At 45.8% G+C, this 16,472-nt stretch overlaps 1 protein-coding gene across 5 annotated transcripts; it reads right to left on the bottom strand.

Moving 5' to 3' along the window:
* Positions 1-1,569: 1,569 nt before the first annotated feature.
* NUP54 (nucleoporin 54) lies at positions 1,570-15,492 on the bottom strand. Of its 5 annotated transcripts, none has more exons than XM_086464001.1 (13): positions 15,441-15,492; positions 13,456-13,617; positions 11,021-11,104; positions 10,743-10,880; positions 9,806-10,035; positions 7,310-7,497; positions 6,269-6,465; positions 4,520-4,574; positions 3,825-3,918; positions 3,265-3,372; positions 2,735-2,854; positions 2,264-2,374; positions 1,570-1,927 (listed from the first exon to the last, which is right to left on the bottom strand). In XM_086464001.1, the coding sequence occupies exons 1-13, from the start codon at positions 15,490-15,492 to the stop codon at positions 1,799-1,801; spliced, it is 1,668 nt and encodes a 555-aa protein (XP_086320127.1). In that variant the 3' UTR covers positions 1,570-1,798. The 5 variants fall into 5 exon arrangements, with proteins under 5 accessions (XP_086320127.1, XP_086320128.1, XP_086320129.1 ...); XM_086464002.1 differs by having other exon boundaries at positions 10,746-10,880; XM_086464003.1 differs by lacking the exon at positions 13,456-13,617 and adding an exon at positions 11,383-11,394.
* Positions 15,493-16,472: the final 980 nt, after the last annotated feature.

Here is a 16,472-nt window from a genome sequence, read left to right as displayed (position 1 = left end):
TCTGGGCTGTTCATGCCTTCTCTAGTTTGTCAACTGTTAGGAGCAGTGCTGCTGCAGTGCCAATACCTCCTTCCCCTCCCTTGCTCCTTTGCTGTGGTTTGTTCTGTAAGGTTGAAGCTACAGTGGAGCATCACTTTGAAGAAATGATCCATCTCAAAGATGCAAAACTGTCTCTAGCGAGGGGGCTTTTTTTTTTTTTTTTTTTTTTAGGAGAGCTATTGAGACCACTTCTTTTTCAAAGACCAGGGTAGTAGATCGAGTAGCCCCCTGCTACAGTGCCAGTGCTGCATGTTCAAGGTATTTTCCAAGCATGGTACAACTGCAGCTCACAAAAGCAAGGTGGGGGGGGCGTTGAAGTGTTTGCAAAGAAAAAACCCTTGTATGTATTTACCTCAAACATGCAGCTGGGGCACGATGGCTGAAGACTTCACTTAAGAGTGCTACCCCGGCCCTTGAAAAAGAGAATTCTGGCCTCATTTGACTTCTTAGAAGAGATCCTGCTAGAGCCTGTAGGGCACATTTGAGGTATTACATTAATTGGAACCATGTTTCCAAAAATAAACTAACCCTTTCCCCCCTTAATTTGAGTTCCACATACACTTTTTTTCAACTGTAATGGAACCAGGCTTCCAAAAATACTCTTTCAAATGCACAATACAGGCTCTAGCATGCTGAGGCTGTATTCCTATTTTTCATTCAAATTTTATGAATGGAATTTTTTTTGTGTGGGGCTAACTAACAAAATGATTCTGTCTCTACCGTGCTTAAGCTGTTTCTGCTGTACCAGAATAATGTATTTTTGTCTGTTATTTTCAGTGACTTTTATAACAAGGTAACGGGGCAGGGGGAAGCTGGCTCTCCAACGCATGTAGCAGCCACCTGCTCTGCAGTACCTGGTACCAGACAGTATGTAAGGGATGTGACCCTGGCTTTTAGTTTGGGGACAGAGGCTGCCAAGCAGCGCTGGGGCAGGGGTTGTGACAGCCTGTAACCTGCAGTACCAGAAGGAGAGTGCAGTTCAGGCACCTGGAGCTGTTCATGGTTTCACTGCTTTGCTGATGTAGCTGAGGAAGACTCAACACCATGCAGAAGTTATTACAAAGTCAGACTGAATTTATTATTCTCTGGCAATTAAAAAAAGGCAGAAGACAATGTCTAGACATTCCGTTGTTATTTAAGGGGCAGCAAAGCTTTGTATAATTTATATACGTAAAGTAATAAAAACATAACCTTCAGATCCTTGCAGTCCAAAGGAAGAACAGAAACTGGAAACACCAACTTCTTGCAGCTTGCCCCAGTAAACTACCAGTATTGCAGAGACCGACACAGTTACAGCAACATACATAACTGTAATGATTTAAATTAGCTGTTTACATAATGATGTTACTTGATTGTTTTGACAAAAACATGGAAGCTGGCTAAGCTTTCCACAAACCAAGTCACAAGTGGAACAATTTCTTCAGCACTGCACTTCTCAGACAATGCTGTTGTACAAAAGGAAAAAAAAAAGAAAAAAGAAAAAATGTACAATAGTACATATAGTTTTATAGTAAATAGCATCTGAACAGATTCAGTTTTCCTTCTTTTATTAAAGCATATACAGCTTTATAAAATATAAACCTTCCAAAGGTCAAGTTCAAAAGCTTAGAAGAGGCTTTACTAATTCTAAAGGTAATAGCCAAAATACCATTGCTCCTAGAAGATACGTGTTTTATTTTACCTCAACAGTTTTAGCCTTGGAAGGTGAACCATGAACTCAAATAACAGGTTCTGTGTAAGCCCAGCAGCATCCACCACGTCAACTGAAGACTCCTCCTCTGATGGGAATGCTCTCGTTCAGCCCATGTTCTATAAGTTTGATGTCCTCCAAGTCATCCTTTATAATGCTAATCAGGTGACTCAGGCCTTCTTGCTGCTGCTTCAGATGCTGCAGAGTGTTCAAACACCAACATAAGCATAGTCCAGCCTCACAGGCTTTAAGTCATATTTCTCAAATGTGCCATAGCTGGTGGCCTTGGCACACTGAAAAGCCCAACATAACCTCTTCGGAAGAAGAAAAACCAGCGTTTTCTGCACTAATAGCCTAACTGCATAGAGGGGTTCTGCACAACACCCAGATGCACTGTCACTGAGAACAGGGAAAAAGACTTCATCAACAATTACCAAACCATGTCATTCTAGATACACCTGCCAAGTTAGGGCGTAGCTGGCTGAAGTTACAAAGTTCAAAGAGTCTCCCAGGATTCTACCCAGTAATACTTACTTGCTTGATTTCCCTTAAGAGATCTGCATCTATGTAATAGCGCTCTTCTGCCCGCACCGCTCCAAAGTGGTTTTGCATCCTAATTTGGGACATGAGCTCATTCAGTCTGCCCTGGGAAGAGAAACAGGCTTAAATCAAATGCACCTCACGTACATCTGTCAGAGCTCCAGCATGGAGTACTCCTCCAGTCACCAGGGCAGGAAGCATTGCCCCTCATTCCATTTGTAATTTTCTTTTTTTTTTTTTTGAAAGACATGCAAAGGGCAGGCAACTCCAACACTTCCACGAATTCAAAACTACTTAAATACCTATCAGTCATGCAGCAAAGAGCATGCTGCTACAACCTACTATCACTGCTGGACTTCTCTTCTGAAAGCTTTGCACAGCAAATTATACTACGCATGGTTTGGAAAACTTACATTCTTTTGTGAGGAAAAGAGAGTTGCTGGCAAAGTTCTATTAACCACTCACCTTGAACTGCGTAGGTGCGTTAAGTTCACACTGAATTGTATCTAACTGTACACGAAGCTGCTCTTCGTCTGCTTGAATGGCATAACCGCTTTTCCTTTGGATCTCCTGCTTTATTAACACCTACAAAAGAAGCCTTTGAGGTTCGTTAGAGAAGACTTTCCCCATCTCTTTCCCCAGTAGCCCAGCCACAGGTCTTCTTGCCCTTCCTCCTGCACATCGCTCATCAGATTTCTTCTGCTGTTTAGTCTGCTGCTCTGAGACCTCACGACAGTGCGGAGACCTCATGACAGTCCCACAGCTTCTGACTAAGTAAAAGACAAGGTTCCCAAAGTCATCAGACATGCTGCCCATCTGAAGCTTCCCCTGACAGCTCTGCCTGTTATGTAAATCAATACAATTTAGATGAAGCCAGAATTTCATTTTCAACACTGCCCATGCACAAGATCGCGCAGGTCATCCTGCCCCCTCTCGGTTTCCCATCTGGCACTAGGCTGCGTGTCAGCACGAGTTATTTAGACGATCCATGTTACCTGTAACGTTCTGTGAGAAAGCGCCATCAGTTTCCTTTTGTACTGTGCAATTTTTGCCATGGTGGTTGTTTGGTTTTTCTGCAGCTCACTGATATCTTCTGATATTATCTGCAAAGGAGATAGAGTCAGTTGGAAGCCCCAAGAGTTTCTGGTTAACAGAACACACTAGTCCTGATTTCAAACCAGGAGTTTCAAAACAGTCCAGCAACTTAGTGTCCTCGCCAAAGATGCCTTCAGAAAGCTTTTTGCTAAACCTCTACCGTTCTGGTTTCTATTTATTTTCTTGTGCCAGTGCAACTTAATTCACCTGGTTTGAATTAGCCTGTAACAACACAGCAAGCTTGAACCTGAAAAAAACCCAAAGGCTAAAATGCACTGCTCAGTGTTTGGCCAAAAAATAAAGTTCGGGAATATTTTAAAAAATAGTGATAAAGAGTCACAGCCCCACGCACATGGTTCCAGTTTCAGTTTTCAACACCCAGGAGGCACACGGGGAAGCTCATTTAATAGCACATCCTCTGTCAACAGCAAGCAGTCGTGATAAACATGAGAAACCTTACATCTAATCGAGTTTGATGCTGTTTGGTCATCTGATCTTGGACCTTCAATCTTCTCAGTAGTTCCTTGAAACCCACCATTGGCACAGGAATAAGCCTACAACACAAATATTTCTTACCACACATTTTTGTTAGACATGTGGTATGGATTAATAATTATGAATATAACCTAAAGTCACAGATAATCTTGGCCTATTATAAATTAAGGTCTACTATAATATTATACATTTAAAATATAATATTACATTATTAATTACAACAAATATATCTTGTTTTGCTAAGTTCTATAGTCCTCACTATTCCTAACAAAGCCTTCCTTTTTCATACAGAAATCAGCCTAAGTTATCTGTAACCACTGGAGGATACAAGGGTACATCACTTTCAGCTGCAGGAATAAAGGGGAAAAAAAACCCTACCAGTTGCAAAAGCAAGTCACAATAACTAGTCCATATCACGGAGGACACCACAACTTCAAGTAACTCAAGTAAGGTTCTTAATCCTACCAACCCTTAAGCGCCTAAATGGGTAAAGGGATTAGACGAGCATTTCTAGTAATCCTCACTGCTTCAAATGAGATCAGCACCTGGCAAAGTTATTCTCTCAGAAGTTTCTTATAAGTCACCTGAAGGGTACTACACGATATTACATATTTCTCCCCTTTCCAAGTCTTTTCGTAATACTCAGACAATCAGACTTACTTGTCAGGATCAGGATTATCTACTTTGGCTTGTTCCCATATAATAGGATCAACACCTTAGAAAAAACAAACAAGATTTTAGTATGAATAGATACCATATCTTACATCTGTTAAGCAGGAAAAATACTTGGAAATATACAAACGCCATGAACTACGCTAATCTGAATGACTAAGGTTAATTAAACAAGGGTACTTCTTGGTCCTGGACTGTGGCAGTAAGTTCAATCCGAAAGGCTGTCAAGCACTTCTGTTTTGAAAGCATGGGAAAGGAACAAGCCACAGGCCATCAAATCTGACCATCCATACTTCGAGGAGAAAAATTCCTATTGTTTCCACCATATGCTACGCTTGGGTCACCCTTCCTCTTCAAGCTGCTTATTGTATTAAAAAAAAAATATTTAAAAATCAGTAATTAAGTCATTGAAGTACCAAACCAGTTGGCAAAATAATCCCAGCAGGAATTATCATGGTTCCTAACAGGATTTGTCTAAGGATTTTATCTGTTGACAGAACAGTTGCTTGTTTTGCCATGAACTGCTTCATCAGGTAATTATGTAAAATAAAAGCAGTCTAATTGTACACGTACAGCAACATCGCGACACAAGCTATTGCATTCTCCAAACCCCACTGCAAATCAGATCAGTCTATGAAATGCACATAACCAGGTATGCTAGGGGAAAAAAATGGCAACACCGACAGGGAAGCAACCAACTTGCTGGACAGACAGAGAAATGCCAAAAAGAAGAAAAAAAAAAAAGCGCTGGTAATATAACAGTTTCAGCCCAGATTGAAGAGGAGACCAGAACAGCCAGCTGCCACAACGTTCTTCACCGCACAAGACTCCAGGTCATTCCTGATAAAACCCATTGTCTTTACAGCAAACCTCATCTCTCCGGGTGTGACTGCTTCTCTAGAGCTCCGCACTAACACCTCTTCTTGCACATCTTACTGCTTGACTAGCCAGCCTACAAACTCAGCTTCCTTCTCAGTCATGGACTAACAAGCTGTGCCCAACCATTGTTACACAGCCCTTAAGATGCACCTCTGACACTAAAGAAAGCCAAGCTGTGTGTGCACAGAGCAAACAGTTCTTCCCAGTGCTGCCGCATTGTCTCTGCGTTGTCTGCTGCTGCTTGTCTCAGTTCTCTGAAAGAGTAAGCCAAGTTCTTCTCTCAATCCAGAGATCAGAACCTTTGCTGTGTTTTTAAACGCTATGGTCTTGTTTTACATGCTACGTGTTGTCTGCTGGAAACCACAGGCTGCTTTACCAGACCCACTGCAGGGAGTTCACTGCAAGTACTACGGGGGACATAGAGAATGAGCTACAATTCTCCTACAAAACGGCATGAACAGCACTTAAGTAGTCTAAAACCAAGCTGTATATACACTATCCATGGCCACATGTACAGGTTAAGTGACTCTTCTGAAAACTAGGAAGTGAATTTAGGACGTGATTATTCTGATAGGTAACTTTTTTTTTTAATTGGATAAGTTGAAGTGATTTATGATGGCTAAATCATATAGTATGGTATTGTGTGGCGTGTTACCATAAATCGTAACTGTCTTGGTAGACTATATTGTACTTCAGTAGGAAAACTGGCTGTAATTAAAATCACTACGTTAACATGTCGTAGCACCTTGGAAACTCCTGTAGTTTTAAAAGGTGTTTTCCAGTGGGCTGACACCTGCATTTTTCCCAGAGACCCAAGAGAGCCCCAACCGTGCCCCCACGCAGCCCCAGACCACACACCGGCAGGAGGGTTCTGCAGGAGCTGTTTGACTTGTGCCGGGGACAGCTCTGTTCTGGCCATGGAGAGGCTGACCCCCAGCTGCTGCAGGGATGATTTTATGTTGGCTTGTTCAAAGTGGGCGTAGAGGGTCGTTGCGGGAACTCTCCTCGAAGTGCCGTTGGGCGAGCGCTCAACAACATAAATGATCACCTCTGTCCTGAGCAAGACAAAACATGTACTGTCAGGAAAGGGTCAGCAGCGCATAGAAACTAACACAATGAAGAACAACCCTAAATCCAAGTTACCACTTCTCCCAGCTACCTGTTAACTTCCCTTAGCTAACTGAGATACAAAGTACCAGCAAATGCAGGGTTTATGCAGCAAGGCAGAAAGAGAAAAGCTGTCAACACCTTACAAAATTATCCTCCCCCCAGTTTTAACCACCAAATTACATGGTGATGCTAGTCCTACATTAAGAATAACCTAAATCCTTTGGGTTTTAAAACAGAACGAACAAGCTGTGGGAAAGTAAGAAGAAATGTCAGTATGCTGCAGTACTTCGGGCAGCCTACCCTGAGGCCCCCAGACAAGTCAAAGCAGACAGCACGCTGACATAATACAGGCAGAAGGAGCCAGCTCAACTAGCCTTGGAACAGCCTTCCCACCGAAACAGACATTTGCAATACAGGACACTGCAAAGACACTGTTACTACACACCCCAGTGCCCTTCCACCTTACACATGGCCAAGTGAAGAATACCTCATGGCTCCTAAAACACTAAGCATTTATTCCACCCTCATGGTTAGCACCCTCATCTCCAATTTTTGTTGCTGAGCAGAGTCTGGAGAAGCCCATTTCCTGAACTGAGGTCCTCAGCAAAAGCAAGTAACGTACATAAGAAAGATAGTGGACTTAACACCTTAAGAATGAGAGACATGAAATCAAATTCAGGATGAACAGATGTAACATCAAGGAGAAAGGGAGACAGAGTGGACTAAGCGCCAACCCTTTCTAACACACAATACTGGACAAAAAAGCAAAACTGTGTAAAGTTCACATACTGGTCATCTGGCATCGTTTTAACACCTTCTACGTTGACAGTGAGGGTCTGGTTTCCTCCCAGAATTTTGTGTAGTGATTCTACAAGCTGCTGCTGCTGGCTTCGAATATCTGTTTCTTTTCTGTTAAAGACCAAGACCACGAGGCCATCTTCATCTTTGTTGTTGGGCATTAAACTGTAACCCACAGCCTGCAAATGAACAAACAAAAGCTGGGGATATATATGTATTACTTAGCAAAAGCATACCTATGTGGAATTAAGGGGGGGGGGGGGGGGGGGAGGGCGGGGGCTAAACCCCTCAGTTTTTAGAGCAACTGTTTCAAAATTTCAGTTACAACATATTCAGAGATGCAGAAACATAAAATCAATCCCCTTTTAAAAAGTTCTCTCACAAGGCCACCAGTAAAGTAGCTTTCAAAACAGTTCAGATTTTCACGCAAATTCCCTAAGTATCCATTCCCCACCTTAAAAAAAAAAAAACAACAAAGATGGACTGGGAGATGCCAGCTCAGCAGGGTATTTATGCTACTTCACAGCTGATGTCAATCAAGAACATTTTACAAATTTACACTTTTTCTAAGTTGCAAAAGGAACCAGAGGACCAGACTTTAATACAGAAAAATTACTAGAGTTCCAGAAGAGTTTTACACCATTGCATTTCCAGATATCTGAATGAAAAATAGTTACTGACAGAACCTAACTGAAAGAAAAGCCAACCATAAATCTGTATGGATTTCTTGTCATTTTCCTACTGCAGATCCAGACAATTTGCTGGTCAAAACATGGACATGGTATATTTCTACTAGCTAAGACAGGCATCAAGTAAGGCTTACACAAGATTTTGGGACAGCCAGTTTTCCTTGTGTCAGCAAGGGCCATGGAGTTTTTGTACAAGTGCTTATAAAGTTTAATGTTATCTTTGTCCTTGCTGCGACAAAGCCGCAGTAAGGTTAGATGTTGAATTCAACACTGTGACCTAATACAGGAACACTTGCTGCCATCTGGGCTAAGTAACAGCATGCTTTCCACTTCAAAACCCCTGTTGGCGCCACATGACTCGGAAGGAAGATCTGAACTATTAACTCATTATAAGCAAAAGCAGAGTGGCAGTTGTCATCTCATCTTGCCTATGAACTGTCGCACCAATGCATCCCTGGTGATATGTTGGACAGTGTGTGCTTTTTAAGGCCCTGACACTGCATGTGGGTGGGTGACTTGCACCCTTCCCCTTGTGCAAGTTCATGCTTCATTCTTATCAGATGCCTGATGTTTACAGAGGCAACCAACCAAGCTGCCTTACGACACTTTGCTCCGATACCCATGCTACCAACTTCTCCGCTATTTTTCTTAGGCACCCGCCATTGCTGGCATACACCGAGCTTTTCAGTACTTCAGGTAGGTGAATTCAGAATGGCATTCCTAACACTCAAGTCACAGGGATGGAAGTAAACCCAGTATGTGGCAGAAGGAAAACTTCCCTCTTGGTAAATGAAACACTAAAATACCCAATTTTGCATCACACAACTACTACTTGGCAATTTTTCAAAGCCCAGAAAACCCTAAACCCATTTCAGGCAACAACTTACAAGAAAGTAAGCTTTCAGATCCATTATCAACAAAATAGTCGAGGTAACGCCTAAAAAGGTAACGCAACAGAAGCCAAACGTTTGCTACGCAGGCACTCAGTTGCTGCAAAGGTTTTACAGAAGTGTCATGATGTGCATAATCAAAACTACTCTTAATTAGGTATTAACCTACATTCAGGTTAGAAAATCTGCATTTCAAAGAATCAGCTTGGGAAAGGAGGCTATCACCATGCCTGACCCAAATCCACTTTCAGGTCTGAAGCTTAGCAAGCAAATCAGCAGGTGTGAGATTTGGGGACGATGAAGAGCTACATATTCTTTGTTGACATGAGAAGCAAGATCTGGAACGCTGACGATATCATACAGGGCATGGAGTCAGCTTTAGCTCTGGCAAGGATAAAGGCAGGAGCAAGCTGAAGGCTGGTGTACTTAAAACAGTGTGCACGGGCCAGGTTCATGGAGGGTTTTTCTAATGTAGGCAAAAAAAAAATGGAGAAGGACCCTGAAGTTCTTATTCCAGATGTCAACAGTTTCTTTCAGATGTGAAGGTTATTTTAAATAGTTTTTCTAATACTGCAACCTAAACAAATACACATTCAAATTCAGCTCCAGAGATAGGCTCCAACCGACCACGCACACATTAGCCGGAATGCTATCACAGGAACAGGTTACTGGCATGATCCACATACGCACTCCCTAGCCAGCACCTCACCAACACCCAGATTTCCAGCATCGACACAACTTCACACCTTTTCATTAGCACACATCAGAACTGTGTACCTTACCTGGAAAAAAGCTGTTTTGGAATACCCTTCACGTAACAAAACCTGATTTAACACTCATGAGACACTCACTCAGCCCGCAGAATAACTGCTCCAGAACTGTTTGTGAGCAGCTGAACAATTCCGTACCTTAAATCTGCAAAAGGGGTTTTCCTGCGTGAACTCCACTGGAGCGATGTTATTGTTGAAGTACCCCTTGCCTGTTCCCCAGAAGGCCTGAAGCTGGTTCCATTTTGCCAAAATAGCATCCCTCTCATCTCCTAGGAGTGTCGGAGCCGAGAGGGCACTGGCTGTATTGATGAGCTGGTTTGACTGGGCAGGTGTCTGAGCAGGCTGGCTGAACAAACCGCTTCCTAATGCTGCGTTGGATCAAGAAAAACAAATGAACTCCTTTACTAGACAAGAGGGACTCGCTTGCTAGCACATACCATCTGCCTATCATCGGTATCACTCTGCACATTTTGAGAAGAAAAATAAATGCACAGAATAAATAAATAAATAAAAGGCAGATGTTTTTCAAAAATGTCTTTTTACACCCAATCTTCATCAGCAACAGAAGTTCCTGAATGCTGAGTTCGAAGAAAAATATTTTTTTCTATTTTTTTTAAGCAAGACATCTATATTGACCCATGACATCATCTGGCACCTTCAACATCTAAGTCTGAAGGGCAGATCTGTTATTATAAATGCAGCGGACTCAAAGCCTGCAGCTGGTCACCATCCAACTCACATTTCAACTAAACCCAGCACTGTTTTCCTCCCTCTCTAGTAATGCTGCCATCAACTCTACCTGCTCTTTCTGCCACTGCCAAACCAAAGGGGTGAATATTGTCAGACACTGGTGGGTGAAGCTCAGAAACCTGCCTGAGCTCCAGCTGATATAACAGGCAAGGGCTGCCACTGTAGGCATTTCAAAAGCCAAATCTCTGGCAAGGCTCCATCAGTGAAGAGGTAAGTGTAACAGCCACCTTTTACAACACACTTCTGTCCCACTACTTGTGTGCCTGTTGCAGTCTTAGGCTTTTGTGGCTAAGGAAGGGCTAAATCAAGAGAAGGCCATACTTACTGCTCTGCTGCTGCTGCTGGGTACCGAAGCCTCCAAAGCCTAGCCCGGTTCCCAACCCACTACCCAAGCCAGTTCCAGTTCCTGTGCCAAAACTAGTACCAAATCCAAAGCCTTTGTTCTGGGTAGCACCAAAGAGTCCTGGGGAAATAAGCAAAGAATGATTGAGAAAAAAAAAAAGAGAGAAGAACAGTGCCTGCACAATCTAAAACGTTACTGTGAAGGGCTGACGCCCTACGGTTTGTTCTAAAGCAAATGCTTTCATTCTTGGGCTCTCTTACCGCCAGTGCCTGTATTGGTGGGAGCAGAAAAACTAAATGCTGGTGCTGCAGTGGTGGTGGTTGTCCCGAATCCTCCAAACGCACCTACCAAACAAAGTTTGCAAGTGAGACAGACAGCACGTTGTGAGCAGCAGCTGTGCAGAACACGACAACAAACCGCACGCGTCAGGGGGTGTTATGAGAAGAGATGTTGACAGATGGATGTATTATGGTACAAGCATGTAGTTCACATAGATCACAGGTATCGAGTTCATCATCTGAGGAAATGAGGGAGAAGACACGAACCAAAAAGCCAGTACATCTATGGTGTGTCAAGAAAGCAAATAAAAAAGCAGCAGTTCACGAACAGCCTGTTCCTTTACCAGCAGGACGTGCTTTCCTTAGTGACAGACACAACTAGTAACAGTATTTCTAGATTCACTCTCAGGAACAATTCTAGCCAACGTTGTTGCTAAGTGTTTCATAAATGGTCTGACGTTTTTGTGAGCTTTTTAAACATTCCTAACCCCTTCAGAGCAAAAATAGAAACAAATCAACTAAAGCCTGAGGCTAGGGTGTACCAAATTGCTGTGCCTACTTGGGAACCGCTGCCACAGCAACAACTTCTTTCTCCACACAGGTAAAATCCCACAAGGTGTGGGTGTGTTTTGGTGTGTGGTTTTTTTTTTTTTTTTTTTTTTTAAAGCCTAGTTTCCCTATCATCTTCCCCATTAAATCTCTTTTTGAGCTTCAACCACTATCAGAGGAAGTCAGATGCAAAAGCAATCAGCCTTCCACAGATTTTTCAGGAAAACCAGCTGCTGGCTAGCAGGAGGAGACCTGAGTGAGGGTCTGAGCTCCACTGTGCTAGAGAAAGCCCCAAGAAACCCATCTGCCCCCTTCGAAGAGGTGCCCCGACACAGGGTGGCTGCGCTGAGCCAGGTGCTACCAGCCCGCACAGCCTCCCAGTGCAGAGGCTGCACAGGTGCCAGGTGCCACCATGCCAACTCTGCTACGGTGGTGACAACGCACCACTGGCCCAAGGTGCAGCCTGGGGACTTCTGACCAGTCCTGAAGAGCCAAGCGCTCTCTGTTTCAAGCTGGTTTTACCTGTGTTCAAACAAAGACAGACAGCCTGCTATAAAGGATTTGTCAAAAAGATGCTGCCATTGGTAACTCGCATGTCAACAGCAAAACCAATAAAAGTTTCTTTAGACCTACCACACTTATTGTCCTCCTGTAGACACACAAAATAAAATGCTTAAACCAAAGCTGGCATGCAACTGCATTTTATTTTCATTCAGCAAACAACTTAATGCGAGTGGATGTAAGAAGTTGTTCCCTGTAAGGTTCAGGCTTTAGTCCTGCCAGCGAGTGAGAAACCCTAGCAGGAGCACCATCAGAACGCACAATGCTTAGGCAGTTTTGTACTCACAGCAAACGCAGCCATCCTTTCCTGAAAAAGGACTAAGAGTGCACACTGCTAACAAAAATTAACTATCCAAGCTCTCTTCTGGAGTAGTTCGAATTCAGCTACAGTCCAACAGCATTCACTCATACCAAATAAAACCAAAAGCAGATCCCTCGTGCACAAAACAAGCAAGAGTACGCTAACACAGGGAGCAATGACACTGTGGAATGAATATAATTCCTATACGAGCAGCGGCAACGAGACCCCATGGGTTAATTCTACCCAGTGAAAGGATTGGAAATCCATAGGGTGAAGCACTTCAACACAAAATGGAAAAGATTTAACTTGAAGTTGTATCAGCCGATTGCTCAGAACTGATGGATCTACATGGGCCACGAACAAAACCAATACCCAGGGCACCCATCGCGCAGGAGACCCTCCCAGGAGCGCAGAGAATCTCTTAACGAGAGCTTGGGCTGCGCATTGTTTCAGGGTGCAGAACGGCTTTTAGGAAACAGAGGTCACAGCGAGAGCTGTTCATTTCATGCTGATCGTATAAAATTTGTTTCTCCACAGAAACCGTTGAGGTGTGGTGCATTCATGAGAGCCCAGGGAAGGCCAATGAGGAGACACAGGGGAAGATGAAAAACATGACTGCAGTAGTCCAAGAATCTCATGTCAGGAAGCGAGGTGCTAGGGACCAGCTCTGCAATTGTTTGTGATCGCCTGGATCTGATCGGAGCTTGCCATTTGGCTAGGTAACCCCAGGCTTAATTTTCGACTGGGCCAGACCAGCAGGTTGCCACAATTCGTTTCCATTTCAGTGCGTGGTTATTTTTCCTTGACAGCCGTTTCTTGAGAATTTAACAGGCAAAAATCCCTACAAGCCTATGGCTCTCAAACCCATTCCACTGTCAGAGCTTTTATCTCCAGTTATCACTGGACACGAAGATTAGTACTAAACACAGATTCTCAGTTAGCAATGTAATTCTTGGACCCCTGCTATCAACATTCATTACAGAACAAGTATTTATGCGTTATCTACCTGCACTTGCCAGACTGTTACCAAAATTGAATGGTGGAGTTGAGGTAGTGGAAACACCGAAATTCCCAATATTAAAATTCACTGCAGGATTAGCAGTTAATCCGAAACCCCCAAAATTAAACCCACTGGCAGTAGAGTTTGTAGTTTCAAGCCCACCAAATCCTGACAAGCGGGAAGCAGAAAAAGAGCAAGTGAACATTAGTTCTAAGTAAAAGGTAAGTTCAGGAAAGAAAAGCTAATATACTTTTCCATCACCACAGACAAGACAAGCATAGTTAAAAACAAGAGTAAGATATTAACTGGCATTAGACATTGTTTATTGAACACAAAGAGGACGGTTCTGTTTAACCCACCCTCCCTACATATCACTGCTGTAAACATCTTATTTTTCAACCATACTGAATCAAAGCAGCTTAAGTTTTTCCCATCTTACATCCAAGCTACACATGAAAACATCCGTGTGATTCAACATTCCCGTTAAAGAGTGATTTTTAACTGCCTAAGATTGCCCGATACAGCTGCATCTGTACTAGTGTCACTGACAGGAGCATAATTATTTCCTAAGCTATCAGGAAGGCAAGAATAAGCCATCTTCACACTAATACCATACCATCGTATGAGCAACGATAGCAGAATAACGACAAAATACAACTCCGGGCCACGCCTGCCTCAAATATTATAGAGTGGACTTATTCGAGCTACATTCTGTCCACTCCAGCGTTCGCTGGTGACTTACCTGATGCATCCAGGTTTTTCAGTGCTAAGAAAAATGAGGTAATACAGCGGCTCCCCGATTCCCTCCCCAGGAGTAGCTGAAGACAGGTTCACATCAGACAGACAGACAACAGGGAGGCCTGGGGTGTGATCCCAGAATTCCCTCTAATGTTGGTCTGTGAGCACAATAAACCTTGTACAGGTTTTTTTTATAACAGGTTTATTGTAAACCTTGTAACAGTGTACAAGCAGCATGAGATTATCTTTAAGTTGGGGCCAGAAAGCCTGTGTCTAAACCAGCCCGTCAGAGTGAAAGGCCACACAGGACAGCCCAGGCTAACCGCAGTGAAGATGAGCCCTGTTCAAAGGAGTTCTTCAGAGCCAACAAAGAATTACTTCACTGAGTAACAGTAAGGAGGGCTCTGGCTTATATTTCACCAAGACTAACGGTCAATTTACAGCAGCAAAACAAGAGGGGGAAAAAAACCTTCTTCCTTAACGAGTTAAACACTGTCTTTTACGCTGCTCAAAAATGAACTTCCAAGAGCATGTCATTCAACGAGACACACCACTGCAATCCAAAGGGATGCTCCGAGTCACCTGGCAGCATCTACCAGGCACCCCCGTGCATCACCATATCGCAGGCACGCTAAGAGCAACTCGCATTTCTTTCGGCAGGATCGAGCCTTGGACGCCTCCCGACACGGACCCGCCATCACCGCACCGAGCTGTTCAGGCAGGAGGAAGAAAAAAAACGAACAAAACCCGGCCCGTACGGAGGGGACAGCGCTTGACCGAAAGCGGGCGGGAGACAATCAGCGGGGGAGCTCGCATCTCACCGAGCTCCGCCGAGAAAAGGCGAGACGGCCACACCCGGCCCTGCCAAAGCTCCGTACGGCCGAGCCCACCGCGCTTTGGACTCAACGGGGACCGGGCGTCCCGCCGCCGCTGAGGGGGCTGCGCTGAGGGCGGCTGGCGCGCGCGTCCCGCCGCCGCTGAGGGGGCTGCGCTGAGGGCGGCTGGCGCGCGCGTCCCGCCGCCGCTGAGGGGGCTGCGCTGAGGGGGGCTGGCGCGCGCGTCCCGCCGCCGCTGAGGGGGCTGCGCTGAGGGGGGCTGGCGCGCGCGGCCCGCCGCCGCTGAGGGGGCTGCGCTGAGGGGGGCTGGCGCGCGCGGCCCGCCGCCGCTGAGGGGGCTGCGTGTCACGTGCGGGGCGGTGGGCGCGCGGGGCCAGGACCGTTGGGGCTCCCCCAGCCGGGACCCTCCGCGCTCACCGGTCGGGTTGGCGGCACCGGCGCCCGCCGTCGCCCCGAAGTTGAAGGCCATGAGCTGCTCGTCTGGCGGGACGGCGGGAAGCGCGTGCAGCCCCGGCGGGTCCGACCAGAAACTAACCCCCGTCGCTTTCCGGCCGTTGCCGCTAAATGCTTCCGGGTGGCGCGGCCTCCCGCCGCCAGGAAGCGGGTGGGGCGCATCGGAGTAACGCAAGCGCAGACGGCCACGGGCTACCACTACCGGGGGTGAAGGGGGAGCAGCGTAGCGCCATTAACCGCCGGCGGGAGGGAGACTGCTCGGCCCCGCACCGAGGGCAGGGCCCGCGGAGGGCCCCACAGGGCTGTACCGTGCCGGTTGTGGTGCCCACGCAGCCCTGGGCTCTCACACCTGGCCCAAGAGAACACCGCTGTTAGCGGGGAACCTGCCTTACAGCGGGATCGGCGAGTTTATGCCCTTTATGGCAGGTCAGGCTGTCCCCGCCTCGTCCGTGGCGGGCGGCTGGGAAAGAAAACCCACGAGACTCGCCTTCCACGACAGGTTCTTTCCAGCAATGGGCCAGAGAATGTCAGGAGTATCATGAAAGTGCCGAGGTGTCACTAACTCGGACGCCACATCTGGCACCCAAACGCGGGAAGAAGAACGGCGTCGGGGTAACTGCAAAGACAGTTCCCCGAAGAGTTTCAGAGGGCGTTGCTGTCAGAAATCGGCACTGTGGGGGAGGACGCGCAGAGAAGAGGTGACAGTTTGAGCCCACGATGTCAAAAGGAGTGGCAGGTGCAGAATGGCCCCCTGAGACAAGTGGCTGCAGAAGGCTGAGATGAGTTTCTCGTTGCTGGGCCCACGTTCGCAATTCTCACGGCACCAGGCAGGCGAATAGCGCCCTGCCGCAGCCCTGCTCCTCTGCCGAGGCTCAGGACACCAGCTCCGGCCTTCTCCGGAGGCAAAGGCACGAAGAGGCAGAGCTGCAGCTGCAGTACTGTGGGCACCCTGGGCTGTGCCAGGTGCTTTTAGCTAGTGCAGGTCATCAGCAAGTG

This window comes from Leptosomus discolor, chromosome 4, assembly GCF_034619465.1.
Source record: "Leptosomus discolor isolate bLepDis1 chromosome 4, bLepDis1.hap2, whole genome shotgun sequence".
Classification (NCBI taxonomy): domain Eukaryota; kingdom Metazoa; phylum Chordata; class Aves; order Leptosomiformes; family Leptosomidae; genus Leptosomus; species Leptosomus discolor.
The sequence above is the reverse complement of the archived record's forward strand: the minus strand, read 5'-3'. Positions and strand labels throughout refer to the sequence as shown.

Coding starts and splice junctions, on each gene's coding strand:
- NUP54 (XM_086464001.1), bottom strand. CDS start 15,492: ATGGCCTTCAACTTCGGGGCGACGGCGGGCGCCGGTGCCGCCAACCCG. Junction 10,881..11,020: donor CACCAATACAGGCACTGGCG/GTAAGAGAGCCC, acceptor TTATTTCCCCAG/GACTCTTTGGTGCTACCCAG. Junction 7,498..9,805: donor ACCCCTTTTGCAGATTTAAG/GTACGGAATTGT, acceptor GTTCATTTGCAG/GCTGTGGGTTACAGTTTAAT.